The 14,719-nt window shown below is 37.1% G+C and overlaps 1 protein-coding gene across 35 annotated transcripts in view; it reads right to left on the reverse strand.

Annotated features, from left to right (window-relative positions):
* The window catches only part of LRMDA (leucine rich melanocyte differentiation associated), a 728,564-nt gene that overhangs the window by 371,416 nt on the left and 342,429 nt on the right, over positions 1 to 14,719 (reverse strand). For 33 of the 35 annotated variants that reach the window (XM_077784575.2, XM_085583463.1, XM_085583460.1 and 30 more), the window contains one exon: positions 990 to 1,121. In XM_077784575.2, the coding sequence (XP_077640701.1) occupies positions 990 to 1,121 (132 nt within the window). Of the gene's footprint in view, positions 1 to 932; positions 1,122 to 14,719 lie in introns of all 35 variants that reach the window. The other 2 variants (XM_085583481.1, XM_085583476.1) reach the window with 1 other exon arrangement.

Here is a 14,719-nt window from a genome sequence, read left to right on the forward strand (position 1 = left end):
ACATTGTCTGTAATAAAACCCTGCAGTTGAGCAGTCTTGTCCTCACACTGCAATTACAAGGCCAGGGCTTTAGCAGGCTGTGCTCTAAGACACTGCAGGCCTCAGTTGGCCTTTTGGCCACAGTTTGATCAACCTTCATTTTTGCAAAATCATATATTACGCATCTTCAAATCTCCAGATGGGTCAAAGTCTGAGAAAATTATGGAATAATCAAGACAATGCCCATAGACTTTGCAGATAATTAGTTTTTACAGACCATTATCTGTAAGCCTACATACTAGGGGCTCTGATTCAGAGTATTTCGACCAATGTTGAAGTATCTATTCTTAATAAACAGAAATAAGCACTAACTTTAGGCATATGAAGAAGTGACTGGTTACAAATGGACTTAGTCATACATCAAAAGACTTTACTGTATTAAAACCCTGATTTGGAAAGCATTTTATGTGAATTTATACAGAACTGGAATACCAAGAAGACAGTGACACGCTTTTACAGCTGCAGTTGCACAGCAGCTAGCCAATTGTGCATATTACCAGTTTCATGAAAATAGAGACAATCATTAAAATTATTATGTGGGTTAAATTAATTTTATCTTACTTTACTTTAATGCTTTAAGAGCTATTTAAAGTATTAAAACCTAATAGTGTTTCACTGCACACTCTATTCCACTAGAGGTCAGCCTGCAACAGAACCCCAAGCAAACACAGGAACTGCTGCACACGGGTAGTGCTGACATTATTTTCTTTCTCTATTTTATCTATTAGAAAGATTTCTTCGGAGCCATAACTTAGATCTCTCACAAAAATGGAGCAACAGGAAGATATAATGGTGCATTTCATTTATGAATGACCTGTAATAAATTACTATGAAGTATTCCAGGTGCCAAAAGAGAGAATGCTTTGTCGGCACATGAGCTATATTTCACGTACCTTAATTTGGCTGACACATAAAACTCATTTGACATTTTGCAGGTATTTCTTTGAAAGGATATTTGGTTCTTGTTGAGCGTTAAGGTATGGAGGTGGGGTAACCTGGGTAACAGAAGGTCATTTCCAAGTAGATTGTTGTCCAAGATCAGCTCTTCCAAGTAACTGAATGTTTTCAGTCCTTCTAGTGACCTGCAAACGACAAAGGCAACAGGAAAAATGATACTCCACTAAATCAGGGAGGCCATTATGAGCTGAAATAAATATTTTAACCTTCCCTTTCAGGAGTGGGAATAGTTTTGGTTTGGGCCTGTCAGAAGAGTGAATGACAAGCATTAGTGGCAAGGGGAGTGCTGGCACTGCAACACATCCTTCACATGCTGGCAGGATGAAGGATGCGGGTCACTTAGTGAGTAGCCAGGATCCAAAACAAAAGGCTTCAGATATGGGGCCTGCAGGATGAATTTGTCAATGTCTTGTGCCTTCAGGCACCCAGCCTCGCCTGACCCTAACCTCCATTCCCAAGATAAATAACTCTGTCACAGTTCACCTTCATTCCCTGGACACAAATTTAAGTTGTCATCCATCATTTCTGCCAAGAAATATCATACCCTGCTAACAATAATAAATACTACTTCGAGTATAATTTCTTAGTAGTTACCTTGCATGCAATAATAGAAAATGTAGAGGGGATCCCCCCCCCTTTTTTTAATTAACCTCTTAATTAGCTTTTTGAGTTCATGCAAACAAAATAAAATGTTCTCTACAAAATAAAATGCAGAATTTCTCTAGACAGAAAAGGAATTTTCTTTCCTCCTTCTTGGAACTTACTGTCCCACTGTCAAGCCACAGGTCACACTGCAGAGAGCAGCTTTAAAAAGGAGCATTTGACAGCATGGTAGCAAAGATGATTACTTGTAAATAAAAAAGGAACTGGAAGCATTCATTTCTCTCACAGCAAAATACCAAAAAAAAAAAAAAGGCAAAAAAACTAAAAAAGAACATTTCAGTGCCTTGTTAAAGCATCTATTCTAAGCCTTATTCTTAATATTTGCTCATTCTAACAGTAAAAAACTCCTACATATTAATCAACTAAGACACATGATATACAAAGAATACACACAGGCTTGCATTCACAGCTCATTCACCTACCAGACACCTAAAGATATGCTGAGATTGCATGACTTGACAGCTGATCTACTATGCCTACCAGTGGGAAGATCATCACTGTATCTCCTGGCTCTTTTATAGAATGTGATGAATAAGGGAGATGCAGGTTATACTATTTATTCAGCTTCCAATGACATTTATACTGAGGGGATTTCCTCACCCTCCTTCCCAGGTCTTGGCAAAGATCGAAGTGCAGCCAAGGCCCTGTTAGAAGGTTCCACAGATACAATTACTGGAGGAAAACACAAGTATTAATAGAAAAGACAATTTAACATTCATCTGTGCAACAAAAACAAGATACTGCTTTTGTAGCTAGAAGTTACAGACCACTTATAGATCATACTTAGACAGCTCAAGCAACCAAAAGAAATCAAGTGTGTGACCTTTACACTGGGTACTGCACACTGAACTATGAATATTCAAGCAATATTTTTGCAATACTGCAACAGTGTATTTCAGTCCAGGAATTCCAAAGTCTCTTTTCTTGAACAGGAGGTGCAACTATCACTAATGCTATTTTGATTCTCAGCAGCTGGACCTGCCACCTATGGACCATGGCATTTCTGTATCATTACAGTTTGATACTACATTTGATGATACAGTTTGTGAAGCTGAAAAAATAAAGGCCTCTATTATAAACATTTTATTGAAATATTCACCGCAGTAACAATTACCCATTTTACATGTACCTTTAACCAACACATTGGGGAAAAAACATCTCAATTCAGCCTAAATAAACTGTTCACCAATAAAAGCTGTGCTAGTAGGCTGCACTAAACTAGCTATTTCAGCAAAAGGTCACAGCAGACTTGGTATTGCCAAAATCAAGATTAGAGGAGAAAGCAGCAAACATCTTAGACAGTGCTTTCCACCAAGTACCTTTAAAAGGCAAGAAAACTCAGAGGAAGTAGCAGTGAGTTTATCAAGCTGTTATGAGTTTTCATTTCAGTTTGACAAACCTAGTTTAGCAAATTCCCCTTAAATACTCTTTATTATATAAATAGTGGATTATTTCCAAACCTCACATTTCAATGTATGACTTCGACTTGCCAAAAGGGTTCAGAGAAGGCCACCTCCTTGTCAGCACCACAGAGCCTTATGGGATGTTAATAGGTCCTTTGTGAAAAAACACTGCTTGGGCTCTGGTCAGTGTCAGCATCAAAATACACATTGTTCTTGAGTTATGTTATGCAAATATAATACTCTTATCATGAGAATCAGCAAATGGTTGGCAACCGGCAAGGAGAAGAAAGCGCACATCCAAAACTGCTGCAGGGGAGGCATAAAACAAAATGACAAGGCATGAAGTGGGACAAAAGGCCCTGAAACACTAGAGGGAGTTGCCTAGTGAAACAGCCTTTCTTTCACAACCCTGGGCTGAACACAAGGGTACTAGTTCCATAGATAGGCAGAGAAAATTGTGCGCAAATCTCCTTACACCTGTCTGGTTTTGATAATTTTTGCCATGTAATGTTATTAGCTGCTCAGTTAAAAAGGAGCCATGTTACACAGGGGGTTGCTTATAATTGCTGTTTTCATGTCATCAGAGCAGTGTGCACTTGGTGATTTAATCACCTAAATTCAGAGTCCAGGGAGATGGGAGGGGTTGCCACAGTACAGAGAGTGTAGCCATTAATATAAATTTACAGCCATATGTTGTTTTGGTATTAATGGAATTTTTTGTTTTAATCTTAAACAGAAGAAAAAAAGAGCACCAAAGCAAAAATGGTAAGACATAGCAAAGAAATAAAAAAGGAAAAAATATGTTTGCTATCATTCAGTGTTACTACCTACTGAATTCTATGCAACAGTCTCTACCACCATAATATATTAGGAAATATTGCCCAGCAGTTGTACTCCAAAGTGTTAAAGTTTTAAGTACAATCCACACAATTGGTTTTATGGTACAAACTTCAGCAAGTCCCATAACTTCCATAAAGCTTCGATCTCCCATCTGCAGATGGGGGGATAAGAAAGGATTGCAATTGTAAATTGGTACAGAGAAAGTATTTTTGAGAATCTGAGACAGAAATCAGTACAAAATACCGTCATTTTTATTTTTAATGAGGTTGAGCAAGTAATATTAATTACTACAAGTATTTCCTTATGAGCCCATTACAAAAGAGGAGAGGAATGCTTACATATACACAGCATAGGAAGAAGGGCACAAGCAACCTAAGAGGCGAGTATAAAAGAGGGGAATAACTTAAGCAAGAGTATAAAACTAAGTCTAAAATCAAATCTGTACTGTGTTCTCATAGTTCACAGAATAAAAAAATGTCTCCTCATGTTAGTATACTAGAACAAATACACAGTCTCACCACAACAACGCAACCAGCACTGAAGGGCTGGTGGCAAGTAGTTGTTTCCCTTACTTTCAAAAGGCTAAGAAACATCACTAAGGTGGATTGCATGTTGCTTGTCCCCGCTCTAATGTCATGAAAGCTGCCCATTATCTCACCCACAGGTACCGTCTCAGTTACCTCATTGCAGGGCTCACACTCTGCTCCCAGAGGAGAGCAAGTGTTGCCAAGAGATTTCCACTGCAATTTTCAAAGTCACATCAAACCGACAAAACATCACAACGTATTCAGTGCCGCCTCATTCAAACAGAAAAAAGTTTAAGTTTCCACTGTAATTAACCCTATCCTCGTTAAGATAATTATGATCAAGCTCCCTGTCACAGCTAATATCACAGCATCATTGCCTATGGCTCACGCTCTGCCCTCATTAGCTTACAAAAACACCGCGCTAAACAGGAAACCCTCTCCTTCTGCAAAACGACTTAAGATGTTCTGTAAGTAGACAGTAAATAATCCTTTAGAATATAAAGGTCTCAGAAATGCCATTTTATCCAAGTCCTTTGGATAATCAGTATGATTTCTTCCAGCTTTCTTTTCCATAATTCATTTATGGTTTATAACAAAGTTTTAATCATAAAGGAATGTCATGACAGAGATTTTATTTTTTTAATGTATGTGTATGCATGGTAATTGTCAACTACACTATTTCATATGATCCCTCTGGCCTGACAAGGATTTGGTTACAACGAAAGTAAAGAGCAACTCTTCATTTTGGTAATATTTGACAATGAAAATATGAGATTTTATAAATGAAAAAAAGCAGAAGCCTTGCAAGTAATAGACAAAACCCGGTACTCTGCAGTTGTCCTTGTTCAGAAAAACAAGCTGCTCAGAAGCATATGCTACAAAAGAAGAGTTCCTCACATTTTATCCCATCCCTTCATTAATAAGACAGCTGCCTCATACCTAATTGACTTTTTCCTCCTGTTTAACAGGAAAAGAGAGAGCAGTTAACAATATGCAAATGAGAGAGTTTGGGTTTAGCCTTGAAATTGATTTGCACTTTGTTGACAAGAGATAGCCATTAGCAGAAGTTAAAGATGGGGCTGTTACAAAACAAGAGCTTTTTAAAATACCTTTTCCTTGCCTTTAATGCTTTAATAGATTACAGGAGAACAGAATCAACATGAGAACCCTAGTACTAGATAATTTCAGTATTTAAATAGAAATGCAATTTCTATTTCTCCAGCACCTGCCAGCCAAGGACTACAAAGCATTTTTTTGCAAAATATTAATGAATTACTTTTCAAAAACCTGCTGAGCTTAAAATTCCATTTTGTAGTAAAGCAGAGAGAGGTTAAGTGACTAACAGAAGGTGACCTCCAGCAATTTTCCAAGAGACAAGAAATAACACCCAGAACTCCTGACTTCTAGTCCTTTGACTTAACCTCACCAAAGCAAAACAAAGCACAATAAAAAATGGGTATGTATATATATATATATATATATATATATATATAAAAATATATAAATATATAAAATAGAAATAAATCAGGTGGATAAAATACAAGTAAAGCAGAAAAAATGGCTTCTACAGTATTCAAGAATAAAAGATTTTTTTTTTTTTGCCAATCTACTTAGTGATTTTACAGTTTCTTGCGTGATAATAGAACCAAAAAGAAAACAGCTCTGACATGACTTCTGGACCAAGACAGAACACACACACACACACACATCAAAGCACCACAGTGACAGTAAAGAGCCACCAAGATCCAAAATTTTGTAAAGTAAGAAATGCTTTGTTTTGTCTAATATCAGAAGAAATGTTGGTATTTTGCAGACTATCTAGAGGTAGCATTTTGCATCACTTCCATCTTTTTGTTGATAGATGGAAAATATCTGCAAGCAACTATTAGGGTAAAACTTGAGGCACAGCAAATATGATATGAATATGATCAGCAAAAGAGTGATTAAAATATATTAACAAGCAGCTTCATTAAATTCCTGTGAAAAAAGAGATCTCCATAAGAAAAAATTAAAGTTCTATTATGAATTGGATCTACAATAAGTTTCAAATAAAGGTTGTACTTGACTTCTTCCAAACATACAAGAAAATAAATAGCATTCCCTTGATTTTCCCCTTTTCTCATACACTGAGGCATAAAAGACTACATGAGACACTCTATTACCAACAAAGTCTGGGATGAAAACATCTTTCACAACAATCTTAAACAGAGTGATGTAAGCACATAAAAAATATTGGGGATTCACAAAAACTCAGAATCTTCATATGTTCTTTTATAGTCTTATTCCAAGTCTTACACACCAAATTCCATTGCCTAAAAAAGAAGCCAAATCTTCTAAACCCTTAGAAGCCACCATCCACCTCCAAGAAAACACAAACAAAAGTAGAGGCAATAAACAGACAGACAAAAGGAGATGAGGTCTCCTGAATTCTAGATGTTATGTTCACAATATTTCACAAACATTCCTACCAATTATAAAACAGAAATGCAGATATTTATTGAGAGAGGGATTTTGCTAATAAGCAGCAGGTCTTCAAGTGATGGCATTGTCTGAAAAGCAATAATGGAGATTTCTCTAATCCATCTATAGAAGCCCAGTTACTTATAACTCCTTACAGGCAGCAAGAATAGATGGGCACTCCCAGAAGGTGAATCAGACCTTCAGGTAAGGCTCAATGAAGCACATCTATTTGGGAAGGACGAAATCTTGCCATGAAATTAAAAGAAACTGCAACATGAAGGTAAAAAAACTGTAAGAACCATCTCCATAGGAGTGGATTATTTACCTGGTGAAATAAACTACAAATCCCAATTTCAGCTTTCAGGGGCTCACAAAAACATATTACAGTCCACCATTCAGTTGTTCAACCACCATTCTCTCACACCAAGACTATACTAAAATTTAAAAAAACCAAACCACAAACAGCAACAACCACCACAACACAAAAAAACATCAATAAAACAAACAACCAAACCAACTAAGCAAAAGAGATAAATTAGCAACCAGACTGACTGTGGTGGGGTTCAATTTCCTTTCTAATGAATCTCTTAAAGTTTTAGATTTCAGTATGTGTATTTAATACACCTTCATTCAAGAGAATATCCCATTAATACACTTCAAACTTTATCCTTCATGTTAGGCTGCTTCTTGCTTAAGTTTTTATATTACATCTTCAGGATTAAACATGCCAAGATTTTATATTATACTACTGTTACAATTTTGTTTAAATTTAAATAAAATTACAATTACTGTACTATAGCCTGTGGGAAGGCAGTTTTCACATAAATTATATAAAATATTTCAAAATAATACAAAATGGATCAGAAAGTGAGTTCTTAGTCATCTAGTCATCAAACAAGTATCATATAAAAAATACAGTTTGCAAAACTGCAAAAAATTACCAAGCAGAGAGAAAGAGACTGTATATATGCATAGCTTATGAAAGGACATTCTGGAAAAAACTCCACTAATAGTTAATTTATGCATCACTTCCCTAAAATTCCTAAGTGCAGACTTAAACATCCTCCTGCAAAAAATTATTAGAAGTGTTTAATGAATAATAGCAATGGGTTAAGAGAAAAACTTGAATGAAAGACTCTTGCTTTGTCTTTTTCCCCAATCTTAACATGGAACTCAATCCTAATAAAACTAATGGCATTAAAAAATCCTAATACAACAACTGGCATTACAAAAAAGGAAACACTGCCATTTCCTGAACTTGAAAGAATTCAATGAAGTATTAGTGATTAAAAATAGCAAAAGAATATGCCATGGTTTACAAAATGTTTAAAAAACAAGCAACCTGTTTAAAAAAAGCAAACAAACAAAAAACCCCACAAAGAGCTAAAACCCTGTAATGTGTTTATTCTTAAAAGCTCCTCTCAGCTCCATGTGCCAAGTGAAGAACCTATTTATAAACCCCCTAAAAACCAGTATTATAATGGAAATATGAGCAAATTCAAGTGCAAAGGCAGTGCCATAATGAAAGCTTTAGTGTATCTTGGATCAATCTGTCACTCTGCAATTCAGATAGTAACTTAACTCCCCTTCTTCCAGAGAGAGCGGGGGAGTAGTGCGAGTAGAGTAAAGCCCATTTTGACTACCAGAGTTCAGTGGGAAGGGGGAAAAGAAAAGTAATTTTTCTCCCATCTTCCACAACAACCAAGGCTGAGGATTGACAAGCAAATTGACGCACTGCTCAGAGGGCAAAAGATAAATGTTTGATGAATTGGCCATTGCTGGAGGAGTGATGGGCTTCATATGTGCATAATGGACTAGCTGCCGTTCAATTCAGATTGCCTGCCAAGATAAGAAACCATAATGAATGGACCAAGCACAGCCTGTGCCATAAGAATGTATAATCTGACTAGTTTTAATAAACTTAATAAAAAAGATGAAGCAGAGAGAGGCAAGGGGACTGGCCTTTGTGACCAGCTATAAGAGGTGAGGACGACTAATAGACTGCTCAAGCATGATAGCAGAGAATTGTTAATGAACATAATACTGAATTCCTTGATGTTAAAAAATGTCCTTAGAACAACTTAAAGACAGGGATCTACATAGGTGCATAACACAGACAGTGTAATATTTGTTAATCATCATATGACTGCCATGTATTTATTATTTCCTTCTGCTACCTACCCTGCTTTGTCTCCATTCCCTCCTTTATCCCCTGTGCATGGTGTCTTAGTCTGTACCCAGATCCACACCATACACCAACAGTTTTTACCAACAACTCCTCAGAAGCAAAAAAAAGGCCCAATTTCCTACAGAAAGGTTTTGGCCACACACCTACATCACTAACTTTCATTGCCAGTTGAGAAACCTCTTTCACCAACATAAGTGCTCACACTTGCTACAACCTAATTTGCTTTTGCAAATTATGTTTCCACCAAATATGAGAAATTTCCAGCACATACAAGACTCTTGCCAGCAATAGCCATTTTGGTCTGGGATTTGCTGTGTTGGATACTGTTCCCCATCTGTACCCACAATCTCTTAATTCTTGACCTTATTCAGCCCATGAGCACTATGAAAAGACATTACAAACAAAACAAAACTGAGAATATTTGTTTATGGTTATATAACAATCTGGTAATCACCACTACTTTAATGATGAGTAGTAGATAGACACAGGGCCATTTTTGCTTTTCTTTTCTTGTTATTTAGTCATATGAATAACACTGTCTCTCTTTCCAAAGTTTACCAGACATTAAGTCCTGAATCTATGGAAATGCTAAAGGAGTCAATAAGAGAAAAACCAGCTCTGACTTTTAAAGCAGCAGGATTATACCAACAATCTATATCTTTTTTAAGACTCAAAGGGTGAAAACATGCCCTTGTGTGTGCATATAACTCACTGTACTAGGTCAAGCAGAACTGTTTCATCCTACAGGTAGAAAAAAAAATTTAAAAAAGAAGAGGATTGCAGAAAGATTCTCTTGATTGATTGTACAGAATAACAGCACTGCTATGCATGTTTGTTCTCTTGTTTTTGCTTTTTTCCTCTGATGATGAAAAATAAATAAGGAAACAAAATAGTCTGCTTGGGTAAGTATTGTGATTACCACCCTCTTGGTGTCAGAAATGTAGACTGTGTCATAATTTATACAGAAATCATTATATGCAAGACAGACATCTGGAATTTCAGTATAAATTTTATCCAACTGCAAAAGGAAAGTAACTCATTATCAAGCAGCTCCGAAGGCTCACACTACTGAAGGAAATAAAGTTTTACGACAAGAGGATCTCTCCTCTCTCTCCCTGTGAGTGAGAAAGTGAGTGCAAGAATAAGACAGAAAGGGAAGGCTCAGGAGTGCTGGGTGAATTATAGACTGCCTCTCAAGATTCACAGCTCTTCGTGGTAGGAGGTTAATATTCTCACATGTCATTAGGTCTGCTGGCTCTACTGATGGCTCATTGAATCAGGCAGCAAATTATTTCCTCATGCTGCAGAGGACACCACACTTCAAAGGGAAGGAGCCAGGGTCAAGACGGCTCTCCAGTTCGATTAATGAGTTGGGATCAGCAGAGGTTGCCTGTAGGTAAGAATGTGACTGAAGCTTTTGACAAAGCTGACTTTTTGAACAGGACTTGACCCAGGCCCTTTACTCCCCTCCCCACCAAATCTTATTTCCAACATTTGCCTCTGACTGACCTGCTCAGGCCTGTTGGGATAGTTTTGACCTCCTCAGTCTTTGTTACCAGACACAGGAGCTGTCTGCCTATATTTGATGTGTCTCTCCCCAAAGGCCACATCAGCTTATCCAGGCTCATCAGAAAACTTCAGAACAGTGCAGCAAAATAAGATAGAGGAGATTAATTTCAGATTTTTAATTTTTTTCATGAAATTTGTTGAAAAGGGGGAAGAAGGAGAAGACAACTAAAAGATATTGCCATTTTCATTAATATTAAGAAAGATTTCTCAATGGTGTTAAATGCAATTAAGAAAAACACAAAGATTACTAGAAGATACTAGAAGTAGTTACAACTTAAATACTCAAATAATGGAAAAGCAGAAAAATATACTACTTACATGGTTCTGCTGACTAATATTCCTACCAAATAATGCATTATATAGACTATTCCTCTTAAAAATTTTATTTTTTATTGCCGTAGTAGCAAGAGATTAAAGACAATTAAAACTTAATGGTCACTGCATTCCTCTCTTTCTGAACACTCAGTCTGATTTCTCTGAAATATCTGAACGCATATTTAAATAGATTTAATAAAGTACTGAAATGAGATTAATTGCATTAATGTTTTGGAGGTTTTCTTTTTAATAAGGTCTACTTAAACTGCACCATTTCTCAAACAAATATGAGTAACTGAATCAACATGTAAACCATTGTTGGTGAGCTTCCAAAAAATAACATCTTCCGATGACTGAAATGAGAGTTTTCTCAATTACACTAACAAAATTGTTCACACATGCTTCTCATTTGTTAGATATTTTAAAATTTTATTTGAGAATAATTTACACATTTATGTTTCTGAGGCAAGGACCTAGGTTATTCTTCAATATTTCTTTTAATCACAGTACAGCATTTAATACCCTCTTCCGAAATATTTTGCTTATCAGTATCCGTAATGTGCAAGGCCTTATTGCTTTAAAAAGGTAACTTTACATACTTTAGTAACAATTTACAAAATTTAACTTTTGGTGTACAGTTTGAAAATCTTTTAGCAATGTCTAAGTGCAAGGCAAATTTTCACCTTTACTCTTCAATGTTTCTTCTGCACTCAAACACCTGTTTGTAACAGATTTCCTTACCATAACAGACATTTCAGTCCCAAAACCAGCAAACAGATTATTAGAATGATAAAACTTAGGGTAAAAGCAAACAAGGTCTATGCATGACTGAGCCAATTTAGAAGAACTAGTATCCTTTCAAGGAGACTACCTTGTGCTAGACAGCAAATCTTCCACTTGGATGTGCTTTACTCTAAAGTGCAAGTACACACAAGCAAGAGACAGCTTTTTCTTTTGCTTACGCCTGCACAATCTCCAGTGAATTGTACATTATGCAAGTGGAAGTTTGCAACACCAGAAAAGCTGTTAGAGGGGAAACACTTTTTTTATGGGCTTGTTTAAACAAAGTAACTGTGTTACTGGGTCTGTCATCACTGTTAACATTATATCCTGTTTCATCCGTTTCTAGAAAGCCAGCAGCATACCACAGATCATTTGTGAAGTGCGTGCTTGTGTCTTGTGTAACACTTAGCAAGAAGGTATGAATGCCACAGAGAAGGACCAGTCCAGCTGGAGTGGGATGTAAGTGGCCAGTTTGACGTTGCCAGGGAGAACGAAGAAGTAGTTGTGTTCAGGGAAAGGAGGAGCCACTCAGCTGATAGAAAACAGAGAATCCCCAACAGCTTCCATACAGGATCATCTGAGTTTCTGGTTTCTGACAGCACTAAACCAGAAGTGACGGCAGGACTAAGATCAATTGCCAAGACACCTGGACCTGAAGGGGAACCTGCTGGAATTCAAGCCAGGAATCCTAGAGAAGATGGAATCAAGAAGGGAAAAGGTGATCTGCTAAGTATATGCAAAGACCAAGTTTCGTATTTGTCCTTGTGTCCATTCATAAAATGAAAAGCTTTCAGTTAAGTCTTACCAAATAGAGCTTTGTTTTACTTTCAGGCATGTGTGCAGTTTCAAGGGAATGTAGTATCAGTTACCACGATACAGTGTTTCTCAAGAGGTAAAAAAAATCTAAATAAAGATAAAAAGAACAAGAAGTCCCATACCTAACTCAAGATGAATTAGAAGGTCCAGCTGCAATGAGTACTGTTTTAAACCACCTGGGAAACTGTCAGGGCAATTATGGAGTTTGGAAAGGAACCTGTAAACTCATAAATCACTCTTGTAAAGAGCAGAAAGCAAGGAAACACCCAATGGCTTTTGCAAATCATTACCACACACTACACTCAGTCAAGCACTTTTGCATTATAACTATTCAGTACTAATTGTTTGAACAACTTTTTTGTGTTACAGGGCCTTATGGCAATCCTGCATAAGAGCACACAGAGATAAGCGTGCACTTGTCTTTGATTTTCAAAATACTTCCACCATATAATCTGTTCATTCAATCTGTCTGATCAAACTGGGGAGTTTTGCCCCAACACTTCCTGGAGAAACAGAAAACCACCTTGGGTCTTCCCGAGCAGCTTCGCAAGGACAGGTCACCTGCCATAACGAGGATGGAGCAATCTGACAGGAAAGACCCACTCGCCAAAAAACCAGGCTCGTGTTACTCCCCAGTACTGATCTGGAAAGAAACTCAGGTCTCAGTCAGTCCAGGTATTTTTCCATGCCCTAGGATGAGATTCAATGCAAGCTCCTCCTTTAAGCATGGTTAAAGGCAACAGACACTCCATAGATTAGCAAAAGGCAAGCAAAAAGAAAACAATACTGAACTCTGACACCTGGATTTTCATGGAATCATGCATACATTAATGTTGGGAAAGACCTCCAAGATCATAAAGTCCTACCTTTGAAAAGGTTGCTTCATGCTTTCCTGTCATGCCAATACATACAAAATCTACCAAGGAACCAAAAGACTTCCACCAAAACAATGTTTTAAAATGAACACTGCTTTCTCTCACATTGGCATAAAACCACCATAAAAACATGATGCTGAAGTAATTTAACATAATTAAGATATTTTAAAAATCAGTATATAACTTAATAAAGTATGCAGTTCAAAATTCATTTCAGGCTTTAATTGCTGAATGAATAAATTTAAAGTTTTAATTGAGAATAGAGGCCTGACTGTGTCGCCACTACCTCCAAATTTTTAGTCCAATTACCTGTGAAGACAAAACCATGACTGTCTGCAATTTACCATGCTTGAATCCACAGAGCGTAAGTAATATAACCTTTAGTAAAAGTCCAATTACTAAAAAAAAATACTCAACTCCTACCAGTTCACAGCGTATAGATAACACCTGAATTCATGAGCTGAATTATAAACCCAATGCCATTTCAAGAGGCATCTACCTCCCCCTCAACACAAGGGCTGGGCCTGGCAGTGTAGAAGTGCTGGAAATTCCTGGACATAAATCTATCTATTTCATGCCTACATTGCAGCCATCAGCCTCAGCCATATGCTCACTCTTTTGTCCATAGTGGAATTTGATGACAATTAGATTTCTGAGCGGCACATAATCTGCTCAAGCCACAAAAAAAGAAAGAAAGAAAAAAAAGAGTAATTTACCTCACACATGTGAACCCACATGGAGTGTTTTGAAAGAAAACAGAAGTGAAATATCACAGCAAGCATGCCCATAAAATATTCTTCACTGACGCAATTAGGCAGTTTGTTAAAAAAAAACCAACAAAGCAAGCAAACAAAAAACCCCAAACAAGCCCAAACCAAATAACAAACAAGCAAACAAACAAGCAAAAAGAGAGAAGGCACTACTGGATTCCTAAATGCCACCACAGCGGCCATCAGTGACCCTGTGCCAGCCCCTCCCTGTTTGCAGGGACCACATCAAAGCACCTTTGCTGCCTCCTGGCCTTCCACAGAGCAGCTTCAGCCACTTAGGGGGGGAAAAGCTAAGAAAAGGCTTGGACTTAAAACATTAAAAGAAATAAATTGAGAGGATCTTGTCTGGAAACCTTGTCTTGTCCTTACTGAAGGCTAAAATAAACTTAATTTTTGTTAAAATTAAAGAAAAAATTAAATCATCTTATTATGTAATTGGAACTAGGCCTCAGGCACAAGCAGTAAAGAAGGGATTAAGGCCTCCACCACCTGGGTTGTCATTCTCATGGGCCCC

This window comes from Lonchura striata, chromosome 6 (genome assembly GCF_050655825.1).
Source record: "Lonchura striata isolate lonStrDom1 chromosome 6, ASM5065582v1, whole genome shotgun sequence".
Taxonomy (NCBI): Eukaryota; Metazoa; Chordata; class Aves; order Passeriformes; family Estrildidae; genus Lonchura; species Lonchura striata.